This window comes from Pan paniscus, chromosome 13 (assembly GCF_029289425.2).
Source record: "Pan paniscus chromosome 13, NHGRI_mPanPan1-v2.0_pri, whole genome shotgun sequence".
NCBI classification, from domain to species: Eukaryota; Metazoa; Chordata; class Mammalia; order Primates; family Hominidae; genus Pan; species Pan paniscus.
The window spans coordinates 143,297,912-143,318,755 of record NC_073262.2 but is presented as its reverse complement, the minus strand read 5'-3'; the positions used below and the strand labels follow the sequence as shown (position 1 = coordinate 143,318,755).

The following is a 20,844-nucleotide window of genomic DNA, read 5'->3' as shown; positions in this document are numbered from 1 at the left end:
TGGACATAGACCCTCCTAGACATGGGTCCTCCTGGGCATTGATCCTCCTTGGTTGGCATGGACCTTCCTGGGCACAGACCCCTCCTGGTCATGGACCCTCCTGGGCATGAACTCTGCTGTGAATAGACCCTCCTGAACATGACTCTACTGGGTATGGGTCCTCCTAGGCATGAACCCTCCTGGGCAGGGACCCCTGGACATGGACCTTCCTGGGAGGGTCCCCCAGACATGGACCCTCCTAGGCATGGGACTGCCTGGCATGCACCCTTATATTATTCTGTTTTCATACTGCTATAAGGAACTGCCTGAGACTGGGTAATTTATAAAGGAAAGAGGTTTAATTGACTCACAGTTCAGCATGGCTGGGGAAGTCTCAGGAAACTTACAATCACGGTGGAAGGCGAAGGGGAAGCAAGGCACCTTCTTCACAACACAGCAAGAAGAAGTGCCAAGCCAAAGGGGAAGAGCCCCTTATAAAACCATCAGATTTCATGAGAACTCACTCTCTATCATGAGAATAGCATGGAAGAGACTGCCCCCATGATTCAATTACCTGCACCTGGTCTCTCCCTTGACATGTGGGGACTGCAATTCAAGATGAGATTTGGGTGGGGACACAAAGCCTAATTATACCATTCTGCTCCTAGCCCCTTCCGAATCTCATGTCTCTTTTACATTTCAAAACCAGTCATGCCTTCCCAAAAGTCCCCTAAAGTCTTAATTCATTCCAGCATTAACCCAAAAGTCCAAGACCAAAGTGTCATCTGAGACAAGGTAAGTCCCTTCTGCCTACAAATCTATAAAATCAAAAGCAAGTTAGTTATATCCTAGATACAATGGGGGTACAGGCATTGGGTAAATATACCCATTCCAAATGGGATAAATTGGCCAAAATGAAGGGGCCACAGGCCCCACGCAAGTCCGAAATCCAGGTGGGCAGTCAAAACTTAAAGCTCCAAAATGATCTCCTTTGACTCCATGTCTCACATTCAAGTCGGGCTCATGCAAGAGGTGGGCTCCCATGACCTTGGGCAGCTCTGCCTCTGTTGTTTTGCAGGGTACAGCCTCCCTTCCAGCTGCCTTCACAGGCTGGTGTTGAGTGTCTGTGGCTTTTCCAGGTGCATGGTTCAAGCCATCAGTGGATCTACCATTCTGGGGTCTGGAGGATGGTGGCCTTCTTCTCACAGTTCCAGTAGCAGTAGGCAGTGCCCCAGCGGGGATTGTGTGGAGGGGCTCCAACCCCACATATCACTTCTACACTGCTCTAGCAGAGGTTCTACATGAGGGTTCCACCAGTGCAGCAAACTTCTGTGTATCTGCAGGCCCAACACCACATGTAAGCCACCAAGGCTTGAGGCTTGCACCTCTGAAGCAAAGGTCTAAGCTGTACGTTGGCCCCTTTTAGCCACTGCTGGGATGTGGGGCACCAAGTCCTGAGACTGCACAAACCAGCAAGGCCCTGGGCCCCAACCACAAAACCATTTTTTCCTCCTAAGCCTCCAGGCCTGTGATGGGTGGGGTTGCTGTGAAGACCTCTGACATGCCCTGGAGACATTTCCCTCATTGTCTATGCTATTAACATGTGGCTCCTAGTTACTTATGCAAATTTCTGCAGCTGGCTTGAATTTCTCCTCAGAAAATGAGTTTTTCTTTTCTATCCCATAGTCAGGATGCAAATTTTCTAAACTTTTATGCTCTGCTTCCCTTTTAAATGTGAGTTCCAATTCCAAATCATCTCTTTGTGAATGCATAAAATTGAATGCTTTTAAGAGCACTCTTGAATGCTCTGCTGCTTAGAAATTTCTTCTGCCAGATACCCTAAATCATCTCTCTCACATTCAAAGTTCCACAGATCTCTAAGGCAGGGGCAAAATGCTGCCAATCTCTTTGCTAAAGCATAGCAAGAATCATCTTTATTCCAGTTTCCAGCAAATTCCTCATCTCCATCTGAGACCACCTCAACCTGGAATTCATTGTCCATATCCCTATCAGCATTTTGATCAAAGCCATTCAACAAGTCTCTAGGAAGTTCCATACTTTCCCACATCTTTCTGTCTTCTTCTGAGCCCTCCAAACTGTTCCAACCTCTGACTGTTACCCAGTTCCAAAGTTGCTTCCACATTTTTGGGTATCTTTACAGCAGCACCCCACTCTCTGTGGTACCAATTTACTGCATTCGTCTGTTTTCATACTGTTATAAAGAACTGCCCAAGACTGGGTAATTTTAAAGGAAAGAGGTTTAATTGACTCACACTTCAGCATGGCTAGGGAGGCCTCAGGAAACTTACAATCATGGCAGAAGGTGAAGGGGAAGCAAGGAACCTTCTTCATAAGACAGTAGGAAGGAGAAGTGAAGGGAAGAGCCCCTTATAAAACCATCAGATCTCATGAGAACTCACTCACTATCATGAGAACAGCATGTGGGAAACAGCCCCCATGATCCAATTGCCTCCACCTGGTCTCTCCCTTGACACATGGGGACTATGGTTATTATAGGGATTACAATTCAAGATGAGATTTGGGTGGAGACACAAAGCCTAACCATATCAGCCTTCCTGGGTATGGACTCTTCTGGACATAGACCTTCCTGGGCATGGACACTTTTAGGCATGGGGCCCTCCTGTGCATGAACTGGCCTGGGCATGGACCCTCCTGGGCATGGGCCTTCCTGGGCATGAGGATCTCATGGGCATGGCCCTTACTGGGCATGGACCCTCATGGGCATGGGGTTCTCCTTGACATGGTCCTTCCTGGGCACAGGGCTCTGTTGTGTATGGGCCCTCCTAGGCATGGACCTTTCTGGACATGAACCCTCCTGGGCATGGACCCACCTCAGCATGGACCCTCCTGGGCATGGAACCTCCTTGACATGGACCCTCCTGGGCTGGACCTTCCTGGGCATGAACCCTCCTTGACATGGGCCCTTCTGGTAATGGACCTTCCTAGGCAGGGACACTCCTGGGCATGAACCCTCCTAGGCATGAATCTTTCCTGACATGGAGCCTCCTGGGCATGGAGCCTCCTGGACAGGGACACTTCTGGACGTGTATCCTCCTGAGCACAGGGCCCTCTGTGCACGTGACTCTCCCGGGCATGGGGCCCTCCAGGGCATAAACTCTCCTGGGCATGAACCCTCCTGAGCATGGACCCTTCCAGGCATGGGACCCTCCTGGACATAGACCCCCCCAACCAGGCATGGACACCCTTGCGTATGGACCCTCCCGGACATAGGACCCTTTTGGGCATAGAGCCCTCCTGGGCACGGGACCCTCCTGGGAATGAGGCCCTCCTGCTCATGGACCATCCTAGGCATGGACCTTCCTGGGCACGGAACCCCCCTAGACATGGACCTTCCTGGGCATGGGCCCACCTGGGCATGCACCCTTTTAGGCACAGAGCCCTTATGGGGCTCTCCTGGGCATGGGCCCTCTGGAGCCTGGGGTCCTGTGAGATGCCATCAGCCGCATGCTTGTGCCATGTCCCTGCCAGAACATGACTGCCATCTCTCTCCAGTCCTGTGGAACATGGAACAGGGTGGGGCGGTGCCGGTGGACATGCAATATGGGATGACAGGATGGGGTTTGAGCCCGGGCCGTGCTGGCCCACACTCACAGGAGGTCTCTGGAGTGCCCTGTCCTTCCAGCTTGGGTTTCGAGATGCCCTCCATGCAGGAGTACAGGAGAGGCAGAAACCAGCAGGACATCGCGCCTTTACCTGGGTGGGCACCCAACCCCTGCCCCTGCCAGACATGGTTTCCAGCCTTTCCCTGAAGGAAGGAGAAGAGGGCTGGGTTCCTTGACAGACCCTGGCCACCCCCTTCACTGCCACCCACCCCAACCCACCCTCACCTGCTTGACCTTGGTCACCCCCCCTTGCACCGCTGTGCAGCCCCTACATGGAGATCAGCCGCTCCCAGCCCTGTCTTGAGCAAGGAAACCTGGGCTGGGGGCCTCTACTGTGGTCCTGCCAGGAGCTTCCAACAGCCCCTGCTCACGCTCCAGGTGGGTGGGGGTGGGAAGGGGTGAAAGGGTCCAAGGGGGACCTCAAAGTGAAGAGCCCCGAAGGGTCCCTGGAAGATGTCCACCAGCCCTCCGAGCCACGCGCTCCCTCCCTGCCTCCCACCACATGAGTGGGAAACACAGAGGGCCCCACTAGGACTGACTCTGGGTGGGGAGTTTTATTCCAGCCCCGAGGGGCAGCGGCAGGTGTCATCAAGGCTGCACCCTGGCCAACAGGAACCCACTCTGGCCAGGTGAGCTGGTTCTGGGGGTGGCAAGTGTGAGGCCCCATCCCAGGGGTCTCTGACATTGGCCTTGCTCTGGCCTCAGTCCTCTTGCCCTTGTCCCTGTCCCTCTCTCTTCCCAAGAGAGCAGGTACCTGGGCCGTCCCTGCCCACCCAAGGCTCCAAGAGAATACACGGTGAGTTCAGGGCTGATCTCGGGCTCCTTGCTACTGGTTCCAGCTTCCCCTGGCAGGCAGCACCTCCCGGAGCCCCCGACACCTGGCCCACAGTGCCCACGGCATGCCTCCTAGGCGAGGGTCACACACAGAGAGTCCTGGCTTTTGTGGGCCTTAGCACTGGGAGCCACGGCCAGTGCAGACGCCTCCTGGAACTCCTTGGCCATGTAGTAGTAGCAGATGGCGTCCAGGCAGCAGTTGGCATCTGAGAGCTTGCTGGTTATGTACAGGGCGCGACGGATCGTCTCCAGGAGGGCACAGGCGTTCCAGCCCACAGCGAGGCGCACTGTCAGCCCCACGTGCAGGGGCAGGAAGCAGACCACGAACACCACGAGGTTGGCCCAGACCATGCGGGCAGCCTTGCGGGTGGCCTCTGCCTGCCCCACGTCGGTGGGTGGCCTCTGGGCCAGGGCAGTCACCACCTTCAGGGAGCAGAAGACCACCACGGCCAGGGGCAGGTAGAATCCCAGCAGTGGGAAGGCCATGGAGTTGAAATTGTGCCGGGTGCTCCTGAAGCAGAAGCCGCCCTCCTGCATCCCCAGGAACCAGCGAGCCACCAGGGAGCCGATGACCAGCACCCAGAGGACCGCGCACACGGCCGCAGCCTGCCTGGGGGACCGCAGCCCACGGGCACGCAGCGGGTGCCGCACGGCCACATAGCGGTCCACGGCGATGGCCGTGACCAGGCTGATGCTCATGTACCTGTTGGTCAGGTAGATGCCCTGGGAGAGCTGGCACAGCGGCGTGTCTGAGGTGTCTCGCAGGGAGTGCAGCACGAAGGGCAAGGTGCACAGCAGGCAGAGGTCGGCCACCGCCAGGTTGGTCATGTAGATGCGGGTCTCCGTCCACTGCTGCATGCGGCAGCAGAACACCCAGAGCGCCAGGCTGTTGAGGAGCAGGCCCAGCACCAGCAGGACGCCCAAGTAGGCGTAGAAGCCGAGCTTGATCGTTGGGGGCCAGGTGAGGTCACTGGAGCCACAGGTATTGTAGGTGCCATTCATGGTCCTGGGGCAGCACAGGGAGCCGGAGGTCAGCAGAGAGCGAGCAGGGGGAGCAAGGCACTGCCCCCACTCTGCCCACCTCTGGGCAGGGATGTGGGAGGAGGTGAGCCCCGACCCCATATCCACAAACACAAAACTCCTCAAACAAAGCATGGATGCCGTAAAGAACTCCAAGTCACCCTCGAGGTCTAACCCCTGGACAGATCCTCTTCCCATCTCCTGAGCTCTTCTCTCCTGGGACCTGCCTGCTGTCATGGGGCAGGAAAGGAGGCAGAAGGAGCTCCACGTTCCCCTCCAGTCCCCAGCCCAGCAAGCCCTACCCTCCAGAGTGCAAATCCTGGACATGGAGCCCAAAGGGCCACCAGCCTTACCCAGCACACAGCTCTTAGCAGGGAGGGCTCAGAGGCAGTGGCACCTGTCAGCCCAAGGACGGGAAGACCAGGCTCCCAGACAAAGCCCAGGGTGGCCCCTCCACCCCTCCTGGCACCCGGCTGCAGGAGGCACCCACATTTGACTCCACACCTGCATCAGCCCTTCCCCACAGCAGAGTCCAGGACAGCTGGGACTCTGGCCTGCCCCTACCTCCCTGTGAGCCCACCCACCCAGTCCTGAGCTCTGGAGGTCCTGCCTGCATCAGCCTGAGGCCCCATCCCAGTCCCACACCTGGGATCAGGGATTCACCCCTTGAGCTCCCAGGGGCCAGAGCCTGTGACGGCAGCCCTGCCCCTTCAAGCCCAGCCGTGCTGCTCAGGGGCCGCCCAGGGGTGGAGCTGAGTATCCTCCTCTCCGTCACTATCAGGACCACCCACAAAGTCACCCCTCCACTGTCCACACCAGCCTCTCGCTGTCCCCAACACCCTCCGCGACATAGCCCAGGAAGGCTGAGACCAGCCCCGGCTGGACTTGGGCAGGGTCTGGTGTCCAGGACATGGGCTAGAGTCATCCTGACTCGGCCACCCCTGCAGCTGGGCAAACTTGTTTCCTCATCATAAGGGGTGCTGGTGTCACACGCAGGCGGGTGTGAGACGGAGCTGCTGGTGAGCGCCCAGAGTCCAGGACTCACAGCCACACGTCCCACCACCCGGGTTCCTCAGTGGGTCCAGGAAGAACCTGGAGGGGTGAGGGCGGGAGAAGCCTCTCCCCCAACCATCAGGCTGTCCTCTGGGGCATCCCGCAGTGGCTTCCTGCTGGGCTGGTATGGAAGGTGGGAAGGACTCAGCCCACAGCGAAGGGCCTTCCTCCTCCCTCTGCCTCCTCCCTCTGCCAAGAGGAGCACAAAAGGTCCCCCATATCAGGAGGGGAGAGCGCCCAAACCCCGTGACTGCAGCTGCTGGGGACCATTAGTGCTGGGACGCATTTCCCCACGGTGGTCCCCGGGAACTCCAGGTCCCCAGTCCATGAGGGACGCAGGGCACAGGTTTCAGCCAGAAACAGAAACATTCTGCCCCCTGGCTTCATTCTGTCTCCTTAGATCCCACCTCTGGTGAAGTACAGCAGATATTTGCTGACTTCCAAGTTTCAGGAGCCCTTCCCCTGAGTGCAAAGCGCTGCGCGCCCAATGGTCTCTCTCCTCCCTTCTTGAGGGTTCTGCTTGCTTTCTCTCTGATTCATGAGCAACACTTCACCCTCGTTCCAGGGACTTTTGGAGGGACCCTGAGCCAGGCCAGGCTCCGAGGACATCCCCAGAACCCACTGGAACCAATCGCTGGGATCTTCCCTTCCTGTCGGGCCTGTACTCCTGTGGCAGCCCCTGCTGGGGGCCAGGAGATCCCAGAACCTGCTCAGAATCTACACCTCAGAGGCATCTGAGCTGGGCAGGCACTGTGCGTTGGGGAGGGCTCCGTGCGACTGGCCTCCTACTGTCCCCACCTGAGTACTCGAATCCACCAGAAGTCCAGGGCCAGCCTTGGGCGGTGTGCAGACCTGGAGGGGGAGGGGGTCTGCATGGCTAGAGGGCGATTCTTTTGCTGCCCCATCTTGAGTAGAGGCAGTCTGGGACCCTGCCTCGTGGGAGGTGAGGACCCGAGGGCTCGTGTGCCTAGGCCCCTTCCTATTGCCCCAGCTTCCCCCATCCCTCCCCATGGCTGCCAAGGGGCTCTCAGGTCACACATACCCAGGGCTGCAACTTTCATACTAGCCTCGGTGTGGCCCAGTATTTTGTGGGGGAATGTTTAACTGCAGGCCAGGCACGGTGGCTCATGCCTGTAATCCCAACATTTTGGGAGGCTGAGACAGGAGGATCACTTGAGGCCAGAAGTTTAAGAACAACAGGGAGACCCCGTCTCTACAAAAAAAAAAAAAAAAAAGACAGAAAATTAGCTGGGCTGGTGACGCGTGCCTGTAGTTCCAGCTACTCGGGAGGCTGAGGCAGGAAGACGGCTTGAGCCCAGGAGGTTGAGGCTGAAGTGAGCTATTATCGCACCACCGCACTCCAGTCTTAGGAGACAGAGTAAAACCCCATCTCTAAGAAGAAGAAAAAAAGTCTAACTACAATATTTAAATTTTCCTGTTTATAATAAACACTGAACTATTAGGGAGAAAAATGCAAATGTTGCAAGAGTTTCGAGGTGCACGTAGGCTTCGAAGAAGTGCCCTGTTCATGGGTCCTTGTCTCGCCCGTGGAGTGCCTCCCAGAAAGTTCAGGAAATCAAGGCCCAGGCTTTAGCCCAGACGGCATGGGGCCCCTGGGAGCTAACATGGCCAGCACAGATGCCCACCTACTGACCCAGTCCCGCACAGGAATCTGTGTCCAGGCCGTGGACCGTAGCTGGCCTCCCGCCTCAGCTTCCTCAACAGACACCAGCACCATCAGCCTCAGGGAGCTCCTGCTGCCAGGGACCGTGGGGATGGGGCCCTTCCACTTCCTGCCCAGGAGGCTGTGGGGATTGGAGCCAGCAGCACGCCTCTGAGGCCCCGCTTCCCCTTCTGATAACAAGGTCAGCCTTGGCTTCTGCACACAAAAGCAGAAAAGTGCCCTTTGATTCTGCACTGAGCGATCCAGGAGAGAAACCTGGCCATAGACGGGCGATCCAGCCACACCGGAGCCCCTCCCCAGCCCTTCCCCCTGTCTGGACCCGGGACCCGCCCAGACCCCAGAGTGCCTGGCTGGCCTGGGATTGACACCACAGGCCCCAACCACTGCTGAAGACGTGGGGGCATGCAGTGAGGTGCAGATCCCTGTGGCCCAGGCACCAGAGTCCCCCGTACCTGTGACCCCACTGGGCCTGGGCCCCACACAGCACACCACACCCCAGGACCCAGGATGGGGCTGTGAGTGACACGTGTTCACCAAAGTAGCTGCTCACCTCGGGGCCACAGCACGGGGTATTCTTTATTCTTGTTTTTAAATGTCATATCCCACACTCCAACAAGCTGCTACCCACACACAGGCTCCAAGTCTTCATCAGCCTCAGCCACCCCTGAGACCCCAACACAGCCTCACCTCACTCTGAGACCCCATCACAGCCTCACCTCACTCTGAGACCCCATCAGAGCTTCACCCCACTCTGAGACCCCATCACAGCCTCACCCCACTCTGAGACCCCATCACAGCCTCACCCCACTCTGAGACCCCATCAGAGCCTCACCCCACTCTGAGACCCCATCAGAGCCTCACCCCACTCTGAGACCCCATCAGAGCTTCACCCCACTCTGAGACCCCATCAGAGCTTCACCCCACTCTGAGACCCCATCACAGCCTCACCCCACTGAGACCCCGTCACAGCCTCACCCCACTCTGAGACCCCATCAGAGCTTCACCCCACTCTGAGACCCCATCACAGCCTCACTCCACTCTGAGACCCCATCAGAGCCTCACCCCACTCTGAGACCCCATCAGAGCTTCACCCCACTCTGAGACCCCATCACAGCCTCACCCCACTCTGAGACCCCATCAGAGCCTCACCCCACTCTGAGACCCCATCAGAGCTTCACCCCACTCTGAGACCCCATCAGAGCCTCACCCCACTCTGAGATCCCATCACAGCCTCACCCCACTCTGAGACCCCGTCACAGCCTCACCCCACTCTGAGACCCCGTCACAGCCTCACCCCACTCTGAGACCCCGTCACAGCCTCACCCTACTCTGAGACACCGTCACAGCCTCACCCCACTGAGACCCCGTCACAGCCTCACCCCACTCTGAGACCCCGTCAGAGCCTCACCCCACTCTGAGACCCCGTCAGAGCCTCACCCCGCTCTGAGACCCCGTCACAGCCTCACCCCACTCTGAGACCCCATCATAGCCTCACCCCACTCTGAGACCCCATCATAGCCTCACCCCGCTCTGAGACCCCGTCACAGCCTCACCCCACTCTGAGACCCCATCATAGCCTCACCCTGCTCTGAGACCCCCATCACAGCCTCGCCCCACTCTGAGACCCCATCATAGCCTCACCCTGCTCTGAGAACCCCCATCAGAGCCTCACCCCACTCTGAGACCCCCACCATGCCCCTGCCCCGCTGGGAGGCCCCTAGGGCAGTGGGCGGCACTGACCTGCAGGCAGCTTTGGCCTCCCGGGTGGAGTGTGTGACCCCCGCTGCCAAAGCCTGCACAGTGGCTGTCTGAGAAGGGCTGGGGGAAGTGAAGCTGGGGTGAGCCACCCCTCGGGGCTGGTCCCTGACTCTGCCCCTCCTTAAGGTGGAGGGGCGGGCGGCTGACTGACGGCAGCAGGGCAGGGGTAACAGGAGTTCCCCACTGCTCCTGCACCAGCCCCAGCTAGAGGGCGTGGGGGATTTCTGGGAGGGAAGTGGGGTGCCAGCTGTCTGTGCTGACACCTCTGAAGAGCCAGCATCCTTGTTGAGGGCACACATTTGTTCTGGAAACAGCGTGAGAGACAGACAGCAAAACCAGAGACGCTCCAGCCCCGCCCACGGAGCCTTCCTCCTCCCCAGCCCACTTCTGCCCTGTCATCTCGGAAACCTTCCCAGGGCCCAGCCCTCCCAGGGTCTGCGGTCAGCCCGTCCTCCCCAGCGCCTCATGCCCAGCCCCGAGACAGGGTGCAGCACGCACACTCATCCTGGTTCATGCAGACACGCTCCGTGGGCGCCTTCCAATACACACACACACACACACGCACACGCCAATGCACACAGGTGAGAGGCACACGCTCCGGCACACGCAGGCAGGCTGGCTCCTCCCCTGCTTCCCCCCCGACTTGGCCACCGGCCCCTCCTCCAAGCCCACCCCCTCAGAAGCCTACCCAGACCACCCCTATCTGGTCTAGAATATTCTCCCTGGCCCCCACCTCCTCAGCGGACATCTTCCTTCTGAGCTCATGGTGGGGGAGCCCGTAGGCCCAGGCTGCACCCCCATGGTGCAGAGCACCCCCTTCCTGGGCCCTGTCCACCCTGAGGGCAGGAGCCTCGTCTCCTCAACTTGGGCCCCACAGCCCCTGACCACAGCCTCTCCCTCCTCAACGGCCGGGATAGGCTGGGGAGAGCTTCAGTTTCACCCCTCCCCACTTTACAGCAGTGGAAACGGACGCCCAGGCAAGGGAAGCGCTTGGCCCAGCGTCACACAGGTGGTGGCAGGTCTGAGACCAGCGCCTGGGCCTCCTGAGCCAGACCAGGGCTCTCTACCCAGAGGCACCTGAGGAAGCCCTGGCTGGGCATTGGTCCTTCTCTGCTGTCATCCCGGGCCTGGTTCCTGTCCCTTTCTTCCTGCTTCCTCCTGCTGTCCTTCCTGCCCTTCCTCCTGCTGTCCTTCCTGCCCTTCCTCCTGCTTCCCCGGCTGTCCCTCCAGGCCCAGTCCCCAGTGTGCGCCCTTGGGTTCCCTGCCCAGTCTCCATGGGCCATGATGTTCAGTGGAGAGGGGCCTCATCCTCGAGCAGGAGGCTCAGATTTGGGTTTTCATCCGCCCGATCTCAACTCCCACCCCTCACTCTGGCCACAGGGTCTGGCCTCTGGGGTCAGCAGAAGGCACGGCACCTGATCAGTCCAAGCCCGGCCGCCGTCAAGCAGGGACTGGAGGTGCAGGGCACGGCATCTCCCAGGAGTGCTCCTTCCACCTCTGGCAGATCAGATGGTGCCCCAAGCAGGCCTACCCAGCCCACCAGAGCCAGGGCCCTGCAGAGCTCCCCCACCCCCTCCACCACCAGGCCAGCCATGAACTCCACCGTGCCCCCTCTGCTGGGCATCATTTCTCCCCAGCAGTGGCCTGGGGCACCCCGTCCCCACCAGGCCTGGCACCTGTGCTCCTCACACACTGGAAGGGAAGCCCCACTGGGCAGGGCCACATGGACCCAGCGGATTCTTGTGGGCTGTGTGGACTTGGGGAAGAAACTGGACATTTAGAGACTCTGATTGTCTCTGGGAAGGGCCCCTTGCCACCAGGTTCCACCTGTGTACAGGAAACGCTGTCCCCAGCCCACCCCCTACCTCTCTCCATCTGCCCCTTGGCTGTCTCCGCAGGCACTTCAGGGCAGTCTCACCCAGCCTGGAGCCTGGGCCCTCGTGCTCTGCCCCCTCCCACTCAGGCAGACCTTGCCCGGGCCCCTCCAGAGCGCTGTTTCTCTCCTAGCTCCCCGCTCACCCCCAGGGCCCCTCTCTCCCCAAAGCTGCACCCTCACGACCTGTTTGCACCCTCATGACCTGTTTCTAGCCCTTCACTCTGTTTGATTTTATCACAGAACTTATTTTTTAAGTAACCCTTTCTGCGCACTGGGCTTGTGCTTGTGGGACTCTATCTGCTTCCTGCCCTGTCGGGGCCCTGGCACAGAGCCCGGCCTCTGTGAAGCTCGACAACCCCTCACCCACAGCGACTCCTGCCGCGGGGCTGCGAGTGCCGGGGACATATCAGGTGCTCAGTCATCGTCAGCGCCCGGCTCAGGCACAGTTGCCTGGGGTCCTCTGCTGCTGCTGCTCAGGCCCTTCTTCGAGGACCCCTGGAGTCCCCAGGTTCGAGAGGCCAGATGGCAGGTTTCCAGTCCAGACCAGGCCTGTTCTCTCCCTGCTGGGCGGCTTCAGACCACCTGGCCCTCTGCGGAGAACTGGCAGCCAGGGTCCTGCTGTGGGCATAGGGGCACTGCCCAGGGCCCTCCGCCCCCAGCCTCTGCTCCTGGGCAGCTTCCTCTCCGAGGTTGCCCCCTCACCCCCAAGGTTAGCCCCCTGCAGCAGCGCCAGCCCCTCCCACCTCACCCAGCTGGGCTGTATGTGTGACGCGAGGAGCTCCGAACAGGATTCCTTCCTGCCCTTCCTCCTGCTTCTCCAGCTAGAGCTGCCGGACGCCACCCCTGCAGCCCTATCCAGGGAAGCCTCTGCAGCAAGCTTGTCCAACACTCGGGCTGCGGGCTTTGAATGTGGCCCAACACAAATTTGTAAACTTTCTTAAAACATTATGAGATTTACGCAGAGACCTTTTTTTGCTCATCAGCTATCGTGAGTGTTAGTGTATTTTATGTTTGGCCCAAGGCAATTCTTCTTATTCCAATGTGGCCCAGGGAAGCCAAAAGACTGGACAGCCCTGCTTTGAAGGGAAGTCTGTGAGGGGATGTCAGGGAAGCAGGAGCCTGGGAGAGCCAGAGAAAAGCCGTTTACGTTCAGCTCCACCTTGAGACCAATGAGGCACATACCTGCCAGCCACAGCCCATGGTCATACGATGTTTACAGCTAAAGCAGCAGCCAGTGACGCCTGCGTGGACACACTTCTATGACAGCAAAGTGTCCAAGTGCCCTGGTATCCAGAACAATATATGCTTTCCAGACAACTACCCTTGGCCGGACGCGGTGGCTCAGGCCTGTAATCCCAGCACTTTGGGAGGCCAAGGTGGGAGGATGGCTTGAGCCCAGAAGTTTGAGACCAGCCTGGGCAACATAGCAAGACCCCATCTTTACAAAAAGTAAAAAAAAAAAAAAATTGGCCAGGCATGGGGGTGCATGCCTGTAATCCCAGCTACTCAGGAGGCTAAGGCGGGAGGAGCACCTGAGCCTGGGAGGCAGAGGTTGCAATGAGCTGAGATCGTGCTACTGCACTCCAGCCTGGTTGCAACAGAGCAAGACCCCGTGACAGACAGTTTTCTTTAAATCAATAGAATAATACATGTTAGGCACAGTTTAGCTTAGTCTTTACACAGACGAGACCCCTGTATGAGAAAAAGTTAAAGCTGGGGTGTTCCCCCTCTTGCTTTCTGACAACACCCTGCTCTGTAATGGAGCAACTTTCAATAAACCCTCTCTTCTCACCACATTCTGACTTGCCTTCACTTCCTTCCTGAGTGAGACCCAAGAAGCATGTCTTGAGGTCTGAATCGAAACCCCTTTTCCAGTGAAGCTGCCATCCTAAATGAGTCGCTTGGATCCTCATGGGTCCTTTGCATAGTTTTGGTTTACTAAAACAACACATTGGCTGGGTGCAGTGGCTCACATCTGTAATCCCAGCACTTTGAGAGGCCGAGGCAGGGGGATCACGAGGTCAGGAGTTCAAGACCAGCCTGGCCAACATGGTGAAACCCCATCTCTACTAAAAATACAAAAATTAGCTGGGCGTGGTGGCGCGTGCCTGTAGTCCCAGCTACTCGGGAAGCTGAGACAAGAGAATTGCTTGAACCCGGGAGGCGGAGGTTGTGGTGAGCCGAGATCACGCCACTGCACTCCAGCCTGGGCGACAGAGGGAGACTCCATCTCAAAAATAAATAAATAAATAAATAAGAAATAAAACAACATATTACGGTTTATCTTTATGACTGTTTTTCTGGTGTCCCTTCAAGCGCTGTGCCCCCGAGGCCAGTGCCTCACTTGCCCACCCAGCAGCTCAGGCAGACCAGTGGGGTCCTCTGTGTGGGGGCTCAGTTGTGGACCCTGAGAGAGGATGCGAGTCCACCTCCCGCTTCTCGAGGTTTCCCTGTCACCCTCAGCACTTTCTGTTCCCCTCTTCACAGAACCAGGTCTGGAAGTGGACGTCCTGCTGGGAAACTCCCCTCCCCCACTGATCTTGCCTAAAGCCTGGCGGTGTCACTGTGAGGGGCTGGGGACCAGGACACAGGGTCTCTATCCTAGATGCCCTGCTTTTGTGTGTATTTGATGTTTTCCATAATAAAAGTGTATAGAGAACTGAGTGTGTGGCCACAGAGGGGCAGGGGAGGGCAAAGCCTGTCAGCTGTGGGGCAGAGGAGGTAGCGGGCAGGGGTCCTGGGGGTGGCTGCAGAAGACTAGCACCTGTGGCCTAAGGTCCCCTCCAGCCAAGACCCCGCCCTGTGCTCAGCCTCCTGTGATGGCCCCATCCCCACAGGGGGTCCCCACACCCCAAGTGCAGGGCCCTTGGCAGGAGCTGGGCACCACCGCAGGACGGGCAGGGGACACGGGGTCCCAGGGGTCTGGAAGGGATCCTGAGGGGTCCTGAGAGGACCACGATGGGGGCAGGAGGGGTCCTGAGAGGGTCTGAGGGGCTGCAAGTCACACCCAGGGCCCTTCCCTGCCTCCCCCGTGCCCACGCCTCCCTTCACCAGGCACCCTCACAGTGGAGCCTCCAGCTCTGCCCACCTGCAGCAGGAGGCCCCTGGGCACTCAGGGGCCGTCTCCACGCCTTGGAACTCCTGCCCCACCTTCACCCAGCCTATGGGGTGTCGAGGCATCTGGCCACCAGCAGGGAGATCCCAGCCCTGGCCACCAAAGGCCAGAAGAGGCTCCTTGGGCTGAGGGCAGGTGACCCCAGCCCCTGGGCCACCCCCGCCAGCTCACTCACCCTGATGGCTCCCACTGCCTGCTCCTGGGGACCCACTGCTGCCAGATGCCCCGCTGGGGTCCCCACCTGGCCTCGGGGTGGGCCTTGGGTGCTGCCCCAGCCAGGTTTCTGCTATTTCCAGCGGCTTTCCCCTTTCTTGGCCCTGGACAGCAGGGCCACCCTCTCGGACTCCTTCCCCTTCCTCTGCACAAGGCTCTGTGACTGGGAAGCCGCCTGCTCCTTGGCCCTTCCACTGCCAGCTCTCTGTCCCCATCCCTAGGGCCCTCCCTTCTCAGCAGAGAGAGCCATCGGGCCCCTGCTTGGGGCCCTCCCAACTCACTCGCCCTCCTGTCCAAGAGCCCCGATCCTAAGATCCTCACTCCTAAGTGCCACTTCCTGGCTCGGGAACCTGCAGAGGCTCCCCACTGCCTGCCTGAGGCCGCCTGCCAGCCGCTGGAAGGTCCTCCACTCTGGGGAGACCTCCGGTTGGGGGAGTCTGGCGGGGAGGGAGGAGTAACTCTTGAGAGCGGAGTGTGTGTCGTGTGCTGTCATCCCCGCCCTAAACTGAACCATAAACACCCAGTGGCTGGACAAGGAAGGGGCAGTCCCTCCAGCAGGGATTTTCCCCACGTCCTCCCCGGGGCAGCAGGATCCCGGCCTGGCTGGCTTGCAGCAGCCTGTCTAGGATGAGCCCAGGAAATGGCAAGTTTAATCACGCCCAGGAGCCACTGAGGCAGAAGGTCCTTAACCCCAGAAGAAGCACGGTGTGGAGAGTTCTCACTCCCGTTCTTTTGCCCTATCCTGGGACCACCAGCCTTCAGAGACACTTCCTCCGGGGCCAGGCAAGACGCCTGCTGATAGAGATGGGAGTAGACGCTCACAGAGGAGATGTAAATTGCTCCTTAAAGATACGAAATGATGCTCAAAACGATCATAAAAAGAGAAACACAGATTAAGCTCAAAACGATCATAAAAAGAGAAACACAAATCAAAAGTTCACTGCAACACCATTTCTCCTCCATTAGTCAGGTCAAAATCCAAGAGTCTGACCACAATAGAAAGACGTCCTCGGATATCACCCATTGATCACTGATCTCTAAGGTGGTACAAACCCCCAGGCGGGTGGATTTGGCAATATCTTTAGCCAAATTAGAGATGCATTTACTCTTTGACCCAATAACCCCACTTCTAGGAATGTACTCACAGAGAGACGCAAGGACTATGAAGCATGTACTTCAGCAGCTCTTCACTGCCACGGTGTGGAGTGCAGACAGCCCGGGAACCACTCAGCATCTCTCCCAAGGGCCCAGGTTGAATGAAGCGTGTTCACACCACAGGACACTGGGCACCTGCAAAGAGGAGGGAGAAATATTTCTACACACTGTCACATGGTCATCTCCAGAATATATTTGTAAATGAAAAAAAGCACGTTTATGTATATATAGACAATTGATGTGTTTTTAGATGGAGCCATCAGCTGTATGTTTTACAAATGGAAATATAAGCCACAAAATTTGCTTTAAATTAAACTGTTACCTGTAGGAAACAGGTGGAAATGGGATGGGGATAGGGACGGACTTCTGTGACCATATCTTGGTTTCTAGATTTGGATTTAGACTCATGTCAAATGTTTGTGTAATTACTTAATTTAATTAAATTAACTTGTAAAAGGAATTCTTAAAATTGAAAGCAAAATGAAACTAACTGACTTGCATTATGGGTTGACAATATGAACCTACCAAACTCTTCCAAGTGATTTTAAAATCCAGTCATTTGGATGTATATCCATATAGCCTGCCAACAAAAAAGAATGGCAAAAGAAGTTTTCATTATTTTAAGTAATCATTTTCCAAATAATTTTAAAACACTGTTTTGTCTGTACATCGACACAACCCAAGGACTTTAAAAGTATCTAAAAATAATTTTAAACTATTTTCAGTGGTTATACTGTTGATGGTAGTGTTGGTAAAGTCATTTTGAAAATATTGTGTGTGTTACAGAATAAAACAAATGAATAACTATGTTGGGTATTGTTTGAGATTTTTGGTGTGGGAGAAAGGAGATGCAGATATATTATCAATAAGATTAAGTAAAAACTATGTAAATCTGAATTTAAATAGAAAGTATCCATTTGTACTCATAATGTATCTTTCAAAAAAAAAGCCTTAGTTCTGTCCACTGACAAGGCCTAAAAATAACGACAAATCCAGTAACCACAAGCACACCTAACACCCAGATTGTGGTCTCTAAGTACCATTTCTCTTAAAGAGGAAGAGGGGCTCTTGGAGAGAAGTGTATGCTGTCCAATCTGGGTTACGAAATGTCTAATATAATTCTGGAATGTCTTCTTATGCCAGAGAACAAAGTAGCTGTCAAAGACTATTAGGGCAGTGCCAAAGGGGCTCAGGAGTTAAATCAAATAGGCTGGCACTGGACAAAGACAGGAAGATCTGAATATCAATAAGGATAATAATGTTAATGGGAACATCAAAAAATGTTTAAACTCATGAATTTGTAATTATACTTTAAAAACTCATTAGTCATTGTTGAAAGATGCCAGGAAAACAGTTCATTATTTTATAAATGAGGAAAGGAAGGGAAAGAATCAAGCATTTGCCCTGCCTTTCCTATGCAAACTGTACCTCAACATGACCAAAGAGTTAATGAAGGAACACTTCTTTTTATAGATACATTTCTGCTAATAAATAATGAAGGAAGACAGAAGTAGAATATCACTACTTTGCAAACCCTGATGGATGAATGAAACTAGCATTAGGGTTAATTATCTATTATTTTAGTTGTGCATTGTCAGTTACCTATTGCTACACAAAAAAATTACCTCTAAAATGAGAAGATTAAAACCACAGAGTTTTATCTCCCAGTTCCTGTGGGTCAGGAATTCGGGCTCTGCCAAACTGGGTCCTCTACTCAGGGTCTTTCATGAGTCTGCAATCCAGGTGTCAGCCGGGGCTGCAGTCTCATCAGAAGGCTCAGCTAAGACGAGATTCACTTCCAGCTCCCCCAGGTGGCTGTTGGTAGAGTTTCAGGTCTTTCATGAGTCTGCAATCCAGGTGTCAGCTGGGGCTGCAGTCTCATCAGAAGGTTCAGCTAAGAGGAGATTCACTTCCAGCTCCCCCAGGTGGCTGTTGGTAGAGTTTCATTCCCAATGGGCAGCTGGCCTGAGGACCCCAAATCTTCCCTGGTTCCTGCCCTCAGTTCCTTACTGGCCATGCCTCTTCACAGGGCAGCACACAGCATGGCATCTGGCTACCCCAGAGCCAGCGAGAGAGAGTATGCATCCAAGACAGATGCCATGGTCTCTTTCAACCTAATCACAGAAGAGACAACACATCACTTTTTTTTTTTTTTTTTTTTTTTTTTTACCGTATTGTTTGTTATAAGTGATTAAGTCCAGCCACCCTTCAGGAGGGAATTGCATGACAGCAGGAGGCAGGAATCACCCACTGGGGGTCTCTTGGCAGCTTCCTGCCACATTCGTGATCATTGGTGGCTGCTGGCCTCACAAAGAGACCACCAGATATCATGAGCCCCCTGGCAGAAATGCATGCCCCGCTGATGAAGTGGGCTTGTCAAAAAACCAAAACTCTCACCTGAATCTGGTGAAGTATTGGAGCTGACTCGCAGTCGACAGGAGATTGGCAGGCATGGGAACTCCAGCCATACAGGCTGGACTTTGCAAGTCCAGTCTGCAGGAAGCTGCACAGGGCAAGAGACCTAGGAGGGGAATAGAGAGACGGAGGAGGAAGCTGCCAACTAAGAACCCAACAGGTATGTCGGCCGGGACCGCGGGGACCTCGTGTGCACCCTGTGGAGCCACTGCTGTCGAGGTTGGGACCACGAGCCCAATGGACGGTCACCCTCAGGCCTGTATTCACGACTGCAATAGTGCAGGCAAGAGGCAAACAGAAGGAAAAAGGTGCCAGCTCCTCTATGTCCCATTTTTGCTCCCTGGATGACATCAGGCAGATGAGGAGATGATCTCACTACCAAGGAGGCGCAACAGAAGGCTCAAACAAAAGGATCTGGCCTGGGGAACTGTGGAGGAGGCTAAGAGTGGAAAGTGCTGTCTGGGGCAGGAGGGCTGCTTCTTCTGTGGGGCCTGCTGGCAACATCTGCGGTTGGGCCCAAATGATCACACAGAGGATTTTGGCCTGCAGCCAGACTCCTCAGATCCAATTCAACCAAATAAGCTCTTTTTAAAAATGTATAAGGTGGGAATTGAGCCTCATCTCCCTTCCCTGCTGCAAAACTCCATTGTGGTAGCCTCCGTTGAATAAAGTCTACCTTACTGTTCTCTTAAAAATTGTAGAAGTAGAGAAAATGTAAAAGTTAACTCCTGTTTGTTGCAATTAAGGAAAGGTTCATTTCTTGGCTAGATGTGATAATGCTTACTGTGGTCATGTGTTTTTAAAAGTCCTTATCTTTTATTCATGTGGCATTTTTTGTAGATAGAAGGATATGATGTTTGGCACTTATCTCAAAACATTTTGAGCCCACAGATGGAGTGTGGTGAAGCAACATCAGTTGTGACTCTTTGGCTCTTGCCAAAGGTGGGGTGATGGGCACAAGGGGTTATTACACTTCTGCTTATTTCAGTCTGTTTGAACATTTCCAAAATAAAAGGTCAAAACCAAAGGTGGCCAAACACCCCACTGCTAGTCTGTAGAAAACGTGGGAGTGTGTTGTGGCCTTCTCCTTTAACTCCACGGCAGTGCAGGAGAAGATGGGGTTTCCTCACTGGCCCTGAAATGAACGATCCCTAAGCATCACAGGCAGGGGAAACAGACGGAGAAGGGACTCACGGGCCTACATGAGGCTTAGAGAGGACTCGGCAAGGGGCTTTTGGGCACCATCTGGGCAGGAGGGCAGTGTGCTGGGGCCTCGTGAGCCCTGGGGAGACTGCACTTGGGCTCGAAGGGCCTGGGTGGTGGTGCAATACAGCTTCTCCCTTGCCTGTCCACGTGTATGTGTACACACACACACACACAAGCACAGGCATATACATACACAGACACATGTAAACATACATGCACACACATAAAAACAGACACATCACACAAGCACTGCATACACACATGCACACTCGCATATAAACACACATAGATACATATACAAATACACACATAAACATGCATACACACAAGCACACACAAATACATATATATGCACACATATATACACATACACATATATATAGATACTACATATACATACATAGATATATACACATACAACATACACACATGCACATGTGCACATACACACACACTCTGATAAGCTACATCATTGGAGGGGCCTCTGGGTGGAGGGACAGGACTGTCAGCCCGCATAAGCCCGAGCCAGGGGCATGGCAGTGCCATGCCAACTGCGCCTACCCGGTCCCTCCCTACAGGAACTCACACAGAGACGGACACCGGCCAGGAAGCACCCATGCTGGGGGATGAGCCCCTTCCACATGGGCAAGGGGAGAACTGGGAGAGCAGAGGCCTCCTCAGGACCAGGGGCAGGCCTGTTCCATCGGCTCAGGTGGGTGCCAGTCTTTGTACCCTCAGCCCCAAATCCACGCTGCACAGGCGGGGAAACCAAGGCCTGGGGGCCAGGGGCTGGCTCAAGTCCCTGGGAAGTCTGAAGGAAGGAGAACTGGAATGGTGATGGTGAAGGTGAGGGTTAAGGTGAGGTCTGACATTGGCTGAAGAGTTGTTTGGA

At 55.5% G+C, this 20,844-nt stretch overlaps 1 protein-coding gene across 7 annotated transcripts in view; it reads right to left on the bottom strand.

The window, feature by feature from the left end:
• Window positions 1–2,219: 2,219 nt before the first annotated feature.
• The window catches only part of GPR35 (G protein-coupled receptor 35), a 31,146-nt gene continuing 12,521 nt past the window's right edge, over window positions 2,220–20,844 (bottom strand). The window contains exons 3-7 of one of the 7 annotated variants that reach the window (XM_034955530.3): window positions 18,729–18,852; window positions 17,957–18,445; window positions 16,857–16,911; window positions 16,322–16,466; window positions 2,220–5,463 (exon numbers count right to left, since the gene is read on the bottom strand). In XM_034955530.3, the coding sequence (XP_034811421.1) occupies window positions 4,530–5,463; window positions 16,322–16,410 (1,023 nt within the window). In that variant the 5' untranslated portion in view covers window positions 16,411–16,466; window positions 16,857–16,911; window positions 17,957–18,445; window positions 18,729–18,852 and the 3' untranslated portion in view covers window positions 2,220–4,529. Of the gene's footprint in view, window positions 5,464–7,572; window positions 8,490–9,954; window positions 10,371–16,321; window positions 16,467–16,856; window positions 16,912–17,956; window positions 18,446–18,728; window positions 18,853–20,844 lie in introns of those variants that run through there. The other 6 variants (XM_014344116.5, XM_034955531.3, XM_014344117.5 and 3 more) reach the window with 6 other exon arrangements.